The 13,340-nt window shown below is 40.5% G+C and overlaps 1 protein-coding gene across 2 annotated transcripts in view; it reads right to left on the bottom strand.

Annotated features, from left to right (window-relative positions):
- The window catches only part of Rasgrp3 (RAS guanyl releasing protein 3), a 92,799-nt gene that overhangs the window by 29,320 nt on the left and 50,139 nt on the right, over positions 1 to 13,340 (bottom strand). For both annotated transcript variants that reach the window (XM_021217702.2, XM_029531475.1), the window contains exons 2-6: positions 6,675 to 6,877; positions 4,631 to 4,733; positions 2,410 to 2,472; positions 1,797 to 1,928; positions 361 to 508 (exon numbers count right to left, since the gene is read on the bottom strand). In XM_021217702.2, coding sequence (XP_021073361.1) covers positions 361 to 508; positions 1,797 to 1,928; positions 2,410 to 2,472; positions 4,631 to 4,733; positions 6,675 to 6,744 — 516 coding nt within the window. In that variant the 5' untranslated portion in view covers positions 6,745 to 6,877. The remainder of the gene's footprint in view (positions 1 to 360; positions 509 to 1,796; positions 1,929 to 2,409; positions 2,473 to 4,630; positions 4,734 to 6,674; positions 6,878 to 13,340) is intronic.

Raw genomic sequence — 13,340 nt, 5'->3', positions numbered from 1 at the left:
CGCCCAACCCTCACTGCCATAAATAAAAGGCCCAGCAAAACTGTTCACTTGGAGGAGGTCTCTCGAACCAAATATACCTTGAATGGTTAAATCTCTGCATAATCTTTAGAAAACTCATGCTTTAATTCTATGAAAGGAGACATTGAACCTAGTGGCAGAAATAGAACTCCTGGGCCATAAACTAAAGCCAGGATAACATTTATATTTGGTTAAAAGGGATTGTTCTGGTGAATTGAGGGCACACTTCCAGCACAGCCCAGTGGCAGAGGCTGCCAACACTTGCGAGTATGAACACACAACTCTTGGGAAAGTTGGCACGTTGCTTGTTACCCTTGGAAGAATAACCGTCAAGTTCCTTACTGAGATCCTTCTAAAAGATTTATGCTCCAGAAAAGTGAGGTGCTCAGCCAATTCAATGGGTTCCAGATGGTCAAATAAGAGACAGGCCTTCCCCCTTTTTGATACTTTTTTCCTCTGTGTGACTCTCCTCATCCAGTCATAGGAAGGACTGTGAAAGAAGAAGAGGTCTGGTCAGCGTGCTGAAAACTCATTTCACTCAGAGGAAGATATGAACCTACTGACTAACTCTCGGCCTACTGCCAGGAGCTTGTGTGAAATACATGCCCCATCTTCCATATCTGAAGAGAAAACTATCCACCCTTTGCCAACAGTTTTGTCTAGGCACAATAGGTTTGCCCTGGTCCGTCCTGAATCTCTTCCATGGTACTCCTTGTGACCAAGCAAGATCTGAACTCTAAAGAAGAGACCAGGGAATAGGCCTATAAATTCAGAAGTTTGTTGGCATATTGATGGTGATTCAAGGTGCCTGGAAACACCCATGATAGTTTTATCACACCTGAGCATCATATGGATTATCTGAAAAATTCATTATGAAGACAAAGGCCTACATCTCACTTGCAGAAACACTGATTTACTAGAACTGAATCTGAATGACAGGCATTGTAAACTAGCATCCCTGGTGAATCCTGGGTCATTCATGATCAGTCTTGAAGAAACAGTCCAGGCAAAGAGAAGGCCTAAGACAGAAAATATGTATTCTTGAGATACATCCATAATCCTAGCACTTAGAAAGCCAAGACAGGAAAAATCATCAGAAGTTCAAGGACAACTTAGGCTACATAATGAATTCAGGCCAGCTTGGAATAGAATAGACAATCGTAATATGGACAATTACACCTAGGGACAAAACACTTCTGGCGGAGTTAGCTGGTCTGTATTAAATGAGTCTAATTAGTATTAATTAAGTCCCTAATGAAATAACCAGTCAGTGATACAACTATGGTCAACATTTAGGGAGCCTCAGGCGAGCCTCTGAAGCACTGGGGTAGAAAGCTTCTCAGCCTTGAAGAAGAGTATGAAACACAAGGGAGTCTCGTTAAGGTATAGATTCCAATCCAGAAGGCTCGGGCAGAACCCAAGACTGTTTTCTCATGGGCTCCTTGGAGAAACCAGGGTCATGACCTGAGTAGCAAGGGCATAGGAGACATTGACTACATTCAGATGAAAGAAGTAAGTATTCAGCATCTACTTGGCGCCAAATGTTTACTTGTGCTCTCTTGTATACTTTTAAAACATAGAATAATCCCGCAAAGGTACTGTGGCATTTTACAAACAAGCTGCAGCTTGGAGAGATAAATGGTATCATTGTACCCAGGCCGTCTCCAAAGAAGGAGCTTCCTTCTAGAACAGTCGAGATTCCAGTCAAGCAGGGTCATCACTACGCCCTCCCCAAACCAACGGACCCACAAAGACCAAAAGACGCATGCCACTCTTACACGCTGGATATGTCCATGAGGCTGATGTGTCTTTCATAGCCTAGTTGACTCGCTACTTCCCGGAACTCCTCTGTCATGCGAATCAAACCAAGATCCAAGTTAAACTCTGCAGGGAATTTCAGAATCCAGTACCTGAAAGGTAAAGAAAGGACTTTCGACGGCTGGGAGGTTTCGTTTGGACCACGCTTGGAGGCTATTTTATAAACTGAGTATAACACTGAATCCAGTACCATAGTTCCAAGTTGACAGCTCCCGTCCCCAGCAATCCCATGATGTGTCTTTCTGTTCCTTCATGAACCACGATCCTGCAAATCCTAACCTCTTCCTGACTTACTACAGAACATAGCTGAGGCGAACCCCCTCCCAATTTGTGGCAATGTATATAGGGAAGGAGTAGAAAACACGGAATCTACCAGATCTATGAGTTGGTTTTACTCCCTAAGGCATTACTTGACCTCCAGTCCATAAGGTAAATTTTACACTGCTCACCAAGAACAGAGGAGAACTAACAGTTACAAAGACAGGGAGAAGTATCACTGCTTAGGAAAAACAGGATCTGTTGACAATTCCAGAACCCAAAGCAATGAGAAATTACATCTATACATGTATTTACCTCATGAAATAGCAGATCTTCAGTCGGAACTCGTCACAGCTTTCTCCACTGGCATTCCGATACGTAGGGTAGTTAAGGAAATGTTTACACGTCTTCTCTTTTGCATGTGCCTAGCCTACACTGCTCCAATAATTTACATGAATCCCAGGCAACATTTGAGTTACAGGCTGAGGACCTCTACTGCAAAACCTTGATATGCAGAAGTTCCTCAAACTCTGAAAATTTTGGAGAGCCAATAATATTCCTGAACTAATGTGATTCTATAGTCAAAGGTGCATTCATTCAAAACAATGTATTTTTAGACTTGGGTGACATTTTTATTGACATCTTATGGTGTAAGTACAGCTATCATGAAATTTGTTAAAAATCCAAGATATGAAATGTTTGGGTTTCAAAGTTGTGGATGGTGTGAACGCGATCTGGAGATGGTCAAATGGGCATGGGAGTGGGCTGTGAGCATGTCCACACTGAGTTGTCATACTTGGCGTGTCAATGCTCTGGGATGTATCTTTGGTCCAGTGGAGAAGTCACTTACAAGTTCGTTGTACCTTCCTGAGTACTTGCCAACCAGCAGTCACAAACTGTGGTTACAAGCACACAGGAAAGTATACACAATTCAAAACTGATAGTACCCAGAAGTGCCATTGTAGCTAAAAAAGAGTTTTTGTATTGGCTTTGTATATAGCAAGTACTTTAATCTCATTGCTATTTTAAAATGTCACGTTCAAGTATGCTAATGTTAATGTTGCATTATTTGTTCTTAAGTCTATTCACTGGTTCTCCTTTAAGGGATACTCCTACTGTAGCGAGGATTAGTTGGTCTGGAGTAGGTAAAGTATCCAAAGAGGAAAATGTCAGTCTTCAATTTTCATATGACCTGAAATTTCCCACACTATGCTTGAACATGCCCTGGCAAGCTCACTAAGAGTAAGAGTGTTGTTTGCACATGAACTCAGTGGGCTATGTGTGGCTCAAGTGCTTAACTCCCTCTTCCTCCTCCTCCTCCTCCTCCTCCTCCTCCTCCTCCTCCTCCTCCCCTACACTCTGCCTGTCAAGAGTGGGAGCAATGGGTGCAGAGCCCTTGCTCACTTCCAAGGATCTCATTCAGGGTGAGTGCCTCTCCACCCTGTCTAACATCCTCTTATACCTTTAGGTTGGAGGGAGATGGAAGGAAGACATGTGAAGAGGGCAGGCTTGACCCCTGCTTGGCTTATGGAGCCTTTGTAGACGAGAACATCTGGGCAGACTTTCTCAGTCACAGGCCCCACTCCCTCTCCTGAACATGCTCCCAACCATACAGGGCCTCCAGAATAGTACAAGGCAGAGATACAAGAACACACTTAGAGATTGTATAACATGCACAGATCTTAGGAAATAAACCTCCTGATGCTGTAAGACTGCTTGCATTATCATCTGTGTACCTTTTAATAATTTTCAGGATCATATTATACAGAAAAATCAGTAAGGAATTTTTGCTAAGAGAATGGGATTTTTCAACTATGTGAAAATTTAATTTTTAGCCTTGTACAGATTTTTGGCTTGTTTGCTTTTGTCAATAAAACCAAACATTATCAGCAATCAACAAATTATAGGGAAAAAACAACAAAATAAAACAACAAACAAAAATGCCCTAAGGGTCGAGACCCCTTTGGGAGTCACATATTAGATATTCTGCGTATCAGATATTTACACTACTATTCATAATAGTGAAAATTACAGTTATTAAGTAGCAATGAAAATAATTTTATGGTTGGGGGTCACCAAAACATGAGGAAATGTAATAAAGAGTCACAGCAGCAATAGGAAGGTTGAGAAACACTATTCTAGAACATTCACTGTACCTTGCCAGCAGGAAGAAATGTAAAAAGTAAGCTAGGCTTTGTGATCATCACAGAAGGAAAATATTAGTGAGTTAGTGTGTTAAATACTCTTTCATTACACTACCACTCAAAATGTTAAAGACAAGTTAGGAACCCTTAGCATACCACTCCTATTCCACTTCACATCTTACTGATACCTTCAATCACAACCAAACACCTAGTATGTAGTCAACGATTTGGCCCATCATCCAGATGTCTCGTCTAACATCTATATAACCTCAAAACAGCTGGAGAACTCAATAAGACTTTATTTACCTTAATCTACTGGCTTTAGACGGACACTCTATCTAAACACAGAATTTGATTTGTGACTAAAAGCATTACAGCCTTTGAAAAGATATATGCAGAGGAGTTTTCCTGCCAGTTCAGTGGAGGATAAATACCATCGGTGCATCAGTAGCATGATTCTGGGCAAGTAACTGTCATTCAGTTCTCCATTGTCATCTGAGGGAAATCAAAAATCGGTGAAGAGATGCCAGGGTTAAGCTTTACTTCCTCTAATATCACAGTGTCAGCAATGTCCCCCAAGGCCCCATTATATTGTGTGAGATTTATTTTCAAGACCACTCTCATTTTGGTGTATATATTTGATTTCATGGGTTTGCTTCGTTTGTTCATTTTAACATGTTTTGTGCATAAACCATTGACACACCAGTGGGTAATGTGAACTGTGATGTGTGAAGATTCTTCACACTGCAGCATCCATACAGTGCAGAGGAAACATCAAATGAGTCTCACACTTATGGTTCTTTTTAAGAAAAAAAATGTATAGTGTAAGAAGCATAGTTATATACTATTCATGGCACATCAACTCTTAGCATCTTAGAAAATGTAAAAGAATATACTTATGAGTTCATTGGCATTATTTTAGTTAACAATACTGAACCCCATTCCACATATATTTATAAAACTCTGGCTCATTCTACTTTATATAGACACATTACTCCAATGAATAAATAGACAACAGGTTCTTTCCTTTTCTAATTGCTTAAATGATTTATTTTCAACTATTTTTTAATTATGTGCACAGGAGTAGGTGTGTGCACATGAAGCCAGAGGCATTAGTGGGAGTAGCAGGCAGTTGTGAGCCATCAGACATGTTTTCTGGGAGCCCACTCTGTCACCCTTAAGAGCAGCATGCACACTTAACTGTTGAGCCATCCCAAGGCCAACCGTCGTTACTACCTCATATTCTTGCTGCTATTTCCTAGCAAACTAAGGCAGATGGGTGTCCCCATCCTTCTGCTTTATAACTGATTAAATGTAGCAAATATAAATTGAGCAGCTCCAGGTAAATTTGAATTGAAGGTAAATCACGATCAAGTTGTCAGAACAAGTATTACTTTGGAATATTTGAGGCATACAAAAAAATGTTGATCATCTGAAATTCCAATGCGAGCAATCCTTTTGCATTCACTTCTTTATGGGAGTTGGGGCGCTTCATGTGTGGAGATCAGAGAACAGCTTTCAGGAACTGGTTCTCTCCTCCTACTATGTGAGCAATGGTGATCAAACTCAGACCATCAGGCTTGCCAGTGATAAAAGCTGAGCCACCTCGCTGGCCATCGTCATTCTGTATTTTATCCAATAGCCCTACTCTGGCTTACTTCTGGTTTCTATCAATTAAAACAAATTAAATTGTTAAATTGTTTAAACAAAGTCATCGTGTGTGACTTCAATGCTCAATGCTAAAGTAGATAGACTAACAGCAAAATAAAGGCTCATGGCTGTGGTAGACACAGGACATATACAAATGAAGATTATGGTAGATTGTGCAGTACGCACACACATACACAGACACATGAGTCAAAACACAAAACAGGGGCCGGGCGTGGTGGCGCACACCTTTAATCCCAGCACTTGGGAGGCAGAGGCAGGCGGATTTCTGAGTTCGAGGGCAGCCTGGTCTACAAAGTGAGTTCCAGGACAGCCAGGGCTATACAGAGAAACCCTGTTTTGAAAAACCAAAAACAAAAAAACAGAAAAACAAAAAAACACAAAACAGTCATGAGTGTAGCATGGACCATACACATGACAACATATATTGGGAAGTGGGATGGGAGAAGTAAGCACCATTTCTGAAAGGTTATCAGGAATTATTAATATCTGGCATGACAACTGATGGCCTCAAAAAGAATTCCAATGAGAGAAGAAAAAGATGGAAGTAAAAAAAAAAAAATGACACAAAGAATGTTCCAGAAATGAATGGTAGTGTGTCTGAAATATGAGCTCTGGACAGTGAAGAGAAAGAAACAGAGGCCAATGATGGAGTAGGGTCTGCCCTCAGACAGCAAGGGATAGACACTGAAGCCTATTCCATAAGGAACCTATATATGAACAGAGGCAAGTAGAAGCACAAAGGGACCAAAGAGGAGAGATTCATACCAAACATCTCAATGCATGTGCTGAGAAGTTCATCTAGTGTTGCTGCTTTCCCGAGCCCGTTGGACCCCATGGTTCTTTAGCCGTTGTCAAAAATCTGGAGACATTTCCAGTAGCAGACAGATTATCTCCATATCTGTACCAGGCAGTGGCTCTCTTGCCCTTTGGCAGCCTATGTTCCTTCTTAATTATACTCCGAGAACGCTCTAAAAGAACAAGAAGAAAAGACTCAATTTAGACCACACCATGGGGCTGCTTTTCTATCTTTCCCCTCCCAATAGCCATTGACTGTATTTTCCACAAGAAAAGTATCAAGTGGACAGGTGATCTTAATGGCCAGGAGAATAAAATACCTGGGTGGAATTTCCCTTAGCATGCACTGTGATCTGAGACCACAGAGGTGTTTCATCTTAAATGGCATCCCATTCTGCAGCTAAACAATTTTTAAAATAATATCTTACATGATCTTCATACTCTTACCTAATAAGGCATTCAGGAATACTACACCCTTTACTTAATTTAATGACACTGCAGATATATTTAGGGACATACATTTTAAGATACAAATAGAGTGATAAGCATCATCCTCATCAATCACATAAATGCTCATCAACTATAAGCAGAAATTCTAAACCTTTCTTAAACTTGCCAATAGGAACATTATTACTATAAGTAGTTGTCTCATTTACTTTTTTATTGCTGTAAAGAGACAACATGACTAAAGCAACTTATAAAAGAAAACACTGGTTGATGCTCATGGTTCCAGAGGGTTAGAGTCTATGACCATCATGGTGAGGAGCATGGCAGGCAGGCATGTGGGCTCCTGGAGCAGTAGCTCAGACCACATCCTGATCCACAATTAGAGATGAAGAGATAGCTAACTGGGAATGGTATGACCTTTTGAAAACTCAAACCCCACCCCCAGTGACACACCTCCTCCAACAAAGCCACACCTCCTCATCATTCCTAACTGGGGACCAAGTTTCAAACATGAGCCCACGGGGCTATTCTCATTCAAACCACCATAACAGTAAAAAGCATTATTGTTTATGGAACAACCTCCTGATACATTAAGCAGGACGGAAGCTTTCATATTGCCCAGCTTTACTGGTTAGATCTTTATACTGATGCTGTGAGGCACCAATTATTATTCTCTACTTGTATAAATAAACGTGTGGGATTCGTAAGACTCAACAATTTAATCCAAACTACAACATCTTTCAGTCCTAAGAGCAAAATCCTCGTGATAAAATAAAACTTATGTCTGGGCTCCCTTCTCCTCCTATGACTCCCCTAGATGTGAATAGTGTGAGCTGTCACAACTGCATTCCCTAATCTAATACGAAGGGCATTACTCTTTCACATCATCTCAGAAAGAGGATTCAATGACAATATCAATCATAGAAATAAGGGAATGTCATGAGGCAACCCGGGGTCGGAAACATCTTAGAGTTGGTCACGGAATGTGTCCCCATTGGAGAAACAGCACCGCCTTCCTTCATCAAGCCAGTCTCTGATGTCAGATCACTACAGGACCTGGAGAAACCCAGGCCACCATGCTCTTTGGACAGTGGAGTGCATAAGTGAGGTCATCACGGACTCTTCTGGTGAGTGGTTTGGCTCAATGCCTATTTCCCTCTCAAGTTTGTTTATGGAACTGGCGATCACTGAGCATCAGGAGTTGCATTAGGCACAAAGGCTACCAAGATGAAGGAAGGAAACATTCTGTCCTCGCCTTCAGCAGGCTCACACTCAGCGGCAGAGAGCACAGCAGGAAAATGACTAATGTCCCTATGCGCAGTTGCGTTCATTTGGTGGCACTTGCGTCAGCCCGTGCATTGGGCATATGATTCTAAATGGAGAAGGGGGTGTGTGTATTCTAGGTTTCTTGTCCTTCTGTATAGTCACATCTTTGTGCCTAGGGTGCAAGTCTCGGAAGATAAAAAGAATAGCTTACTGAAAACAACAGGAAGGGGATTCACAAAGCTATGTGCAGCCAACTCTCATACACCTCCTAACAAAGCTGGCTTATCAGTAAACCTTTCCAGACCTCCCTACTTAAAAAGAAAATCACTTCTCCCTCGGGTTGCCTCCCACTTAGCATACCTTAATGCTCTTCATGAGTTTACCTTTCTTGGATGCCCAAGGCAATAACTCTTCATAGGACCCCCTTCAAGTTTACGAATTTATGAATGAACAGATTTATGAATGAATAAAATAAAAATTACCCAAAGTTTGTCTGAATATGTGCAAATTTGTGTGAGAACCCCACAAATCCTTACAACAATTTGTTTTTTTTTTTTTCCTTTTTCAGTTTGAGTAACTAATTTGAATTAGCTTTAGAAAATTCTGTCAGCCTTTTATATTTAACAGGGTCCACCCAGAGTCATAAGAATTCCATACCTCTTCTATGACAACACTTCCCTGATTTTTCTGTAATGTAAGCCTCATTAAAGGTGAGACTGAAGAATTAGCTGGAAATGGTGGTATATGACTGTGGGCTAAGCCTAAAATGACTCTTGAGTTGCCTGGAAATGTTAAGTTCCCCACAAGTAGTTAGAAAGAACCTGTGCTAAAGGCCTGTCGCTGTTTTTGGAGCTGTATTTGTGAACAGTGAAGAATCTGGTATGTAATGGGCCAAGTGGACTGGGCTATTGGGTTGCCATCTGTTTCTGCAATCACAAAGCCTGTCTGTGTCTCCACTTATCCTCTGTCCCTTGCACATTTACCTGTGATCACATTTCATTCATGTGGGCCTCATTATGTCTACAAATGCCTTTCCAAAACCAAAGATTCTGCCATATAAAAACAGTGGTGCTCATGCTTTAAAAATGGACAGTGAGGAAAGACGTTACCTATAGTCTTACGCAAAAACATAGCTCTCACTAATGTCATGATGTGCTTCTTTTGTTTTGCTGGGCATATTTGAGGTTGTTTCTTATGTAATTGATTGTAATTGTAATCGTAATTGATTGTTTTAAAAAGCACTTATAATCTACTTTCATACAGATAGAGTTCCAGGTCTGAAAAGATGCCAAGGGCAATTGTCATCCCTGGGAAAGGCATGAGGAAAGTAGACTGAAGAACTGGTTCATTAAACTCAAATGGTAAGGGCTCTGGAAAACCTGAAGACAACAGCAGAAGAGAAGCTCAAGTTAGTAAATGGAACCTTAAAGGATCTATCTGGGGCTGAAGAACCCTCAATGGTCTATGTAGTGTTGGAGATTTGGTGTGAATGTCAACCTTAAAATCAAGTAAGAGGGGAACATACTCAAAATGATGATTTGGTGGCATGCTTTCTTTAGCCAGTTGGCAGAGAAAGGCCCAGATGGTAAAAGCATTTCCTGTGAAAGTCTGGTGACTTAGGTTCAACCCTAGATCCAGGTAAAAACTGAGAGAACTGTTTTTTGATTGACACACAAACGTCAAAGCACATGGGCCATCTACACTCCAGATAAGTAATAGAATTTATTTAAAAAAAAAAAAAGTGTCTTAAAACAACTCATGTGGTTTTGTTTTTTAAGTTCTATGCACCTAGTTTGAAATTCTACTTCAGTTGTATATTTATCTCTAGGAAGTATTCATATAAGAGTTTCCAAGAGTAGACCCCAAATGTTCATAAAAATCCTCAGCTGGGCAGTGGTGGTGCACACCTTTAATCCCAGCACTTGGGAGGCAGAGGCAGGTGGATTTCTGAGTTTGAGGCCAGCCTGGTCTACAGAGTGAGTTCCAGGACAGCCAAGGATCTCCTGTCTTGAAAAAAAAAAAACTTCAGCACTTTGCTGTCTAGACAACATCAATTCTGCTCGGGTGGAGGGTATTAAAGGCACTTGCAGCAGTGTTCAGAGGCATTTGCTGCAGAATTTCTTACCTTCTTCGTCTCCAAGCTACCTCAACTCCAACCCCCAAGGGAAGGTAGGGTCAGGCAGCAAGTAGTCCAAGCCACAGGCAACAGTTTATAACCATCCAAGCAAGAGATGATGGTGTTTTAACCCGAAGATGGACAAAAATAGGTGATAACAGAGTGTACATTGAAAATAGATCCAATAAGATGGATATATTGATCATGGGGGAATTTACAGAATTTAAAAGAATGCCAGCATTGGATATTGGGCCAGGTTATAGTGCTCGTCCCAAGCTTGAGGAACTTTTCATTGAGTTCATTCATCAATGAACAGGAAAGTTCATGGAGAGAACTGAGGCAATCACTTTGGCCATGTTGAGTTAGCGATGTCTGCAACACTCAAGGAACTTTAAGCTGTATCTGAATAACTTTCAGAGACTCCAAGTTGAGGCTTAAGGAAGATTAAGCACTAAAAGTTAGCAGAGGGAGGAGTTGAAAGTATAAGTCAGTAAGAAGTTAATTCAGATAATGCTCCTAGCAAGTCAGGGATGATGGACGCAGGCTTTAGGGGAGGGATTGTCCATAGGGAAGTGAAGGCTACCTCTTTTGGTGCAGATGCAGGGACAGGGGAAGGAGGTAGATAGACTTTTCGTTTTGATGACTAGATATTAAAGGAGCTCTTGCGTGGCTATGATAGATACAGATCTAAGATTTACGGAATACTTGAGACACCAAGAAGAAGAGACCAAAACTCCCATCAATCAGCAGAAACTTGGTGTTTGCAATGACATTCAATATCCTTTGTCTTTTACGCTATTGTAGCTTCCCCTTGTGTGATGTCTCTGAAATTATTTTGAGCTTTCTGGAATAACTTAATATGACATTCTCTTCTTAACGAAAGGTTCTGGCTTCCTATGGCTCTGGGACAGTCATGCTCTTTTTGCAAGTTTGAGCCACAGACAGACAGACAGACAGACAGACAGACAGCAGGGTTGCCACAGGTGCTAGCTAACATTTCATCTCTCTTTGCCTGACTGGGTGACAAGGACATTAAGCCACCAAGGGAAATCAATAGAGATAATAATAGAGAAATTATTACTCTCTTACCATGTGAACTGATTCAGGTTATTTCATCTGGCAACTACAATCTTAGTTACCCCTCACCATCATCACCATCTTCCCAACCAGGCTTCCTATATCCTTGACTACCATTAACCCTCCAGTACCTTCATTACCTGTTGTCTTTAAAAAGATTTAAAAAAAACAAATAAGAACTTCAAATGGGTACTGCTATTCTCTTCCCAGTTCACACTTTCTGGTTCGATTTTGTTTTTCTTTGGCTATTTCAGCTTGGGTCCCGCTACTCTAGCTTTCTATTCCAATGCTTGCAAGCCCATTCCTCAGTTCTTTGGCTTTCTCTTTCCATCCTGTTTCCTACCATCAGTCACTCTTCTCAGCACTCTCGTTGCTTTTGTTCTCATCTCTCTCAAAGCAGGCCGGGTCACAGACCTACTGGAAAAGTTTGAACATAGAGAATTGGCCCTTGTGCTTACAGCAAGGGTGAGTCATTGCACATGGGCCACAATAGATGGTATGAAGAATAAAATCCCCACACTAATGGTTGGCTAAACTTTAGTTCAAAGATCATTTAACAATGACAACAGGAATAGCTATAGAAAACAGTGTATTTTTCAACTCTGAAACTATTTTCCATTCTCCCCAATGCTAATTTAATAACATTTTCCTGGGTCTTAAGTTAGGTGCTAACTGTTCATGTATAATTCCCTTCTACAATATTTTACTAAATCAATAGGATATTAACTAATATTCATGGTATATTTTGTCCTGAATTTAAAAAAAAAAAAAACAAAGCGATAATAGCTTGTAGAAATACCACTTATTTCTGGCAATCTATCATGAAAGTTACAATGTTGGAAGAATAGATATGTTATATTTTCATAAATAACAATGTAGAGGCCTAAAGAGGCTGAACTGATTGTCCAAATAGCATATTACACCTAATTTCCAAAGTATAGGTCTGACTCCAAAATTTGCAAATCCCCCCCCATGACCTGTAAACCTTTTAGCCTGTTGAATCCATTTCTAGGCACTGTGGAACATGTGCTCCCTGCTCCCTGTGCTGACTCCTAAGCTATATTGTCTATAGATGAATAAGCTTCATTGTTCCAGAAAGCTTGGCAATCCAGGGGAACGCTGGTACCAAGTACCAAACAGGAGCAGCTCAGAGCTCATCTCACTCACAAGGCTGTGCTGCATTTGGGGTAGGGATGGGAGTAACAATAAAATAGCAAAGTTCATCTGTGTGTTTTTCTTAGTTGCTGACATTTAACGCTAGTGGTCAAACTACCATATTTAGTACTAGCTGTGCAAGTTGAATAAGAAAGTCCAGTAAAGCTCTAGCAATAAACCATGAAACACCAAAGTCCAACGAAAGGGTACTTTCCTGGCATGTGGAAGGAGCTAAGCATGAAACAATGCCATGCACATGTGTCGTAGACACTTATGGGTGGATGATATCCAGGTAGATGCGTTCATCCACACCCAAGGATTACGTCGTACTATGACAACCCCGTAGTCCAACTGAAAATAACATTCAAAAATGAGGCTAGCAGCTAGGAAATGTTTTACCCTAGAAATTAAGATTTTGGACTTTAGAAAAATATATTTTTGAATATATATATTTATATATATAACATATCATATATATATATAATATGTATATATATAATATCATATAAATATCATATACATATATAATCACTGTCTTCATCTCAACATGCTAATCTTTTTTTTTTTTTTTTTTT

This window comes from Mus pahari, chromosome 18 (assembly GCF_900095145.1).
Source record: "Mus pahari chromosome 18, PAHARI_EIJ_v1.1, whole genome shotgun sequence".
Taxonomy (NCBI): Eukaryota; Metazoa; Chordata; class Mammalia; order Rodentia; family Muridae; genus Mus; species Mus pahari.
Note: the sequence above shows the minus strand (reverse complement) of the source record. Positions and strands in the feature narration are given on the sequence as shown.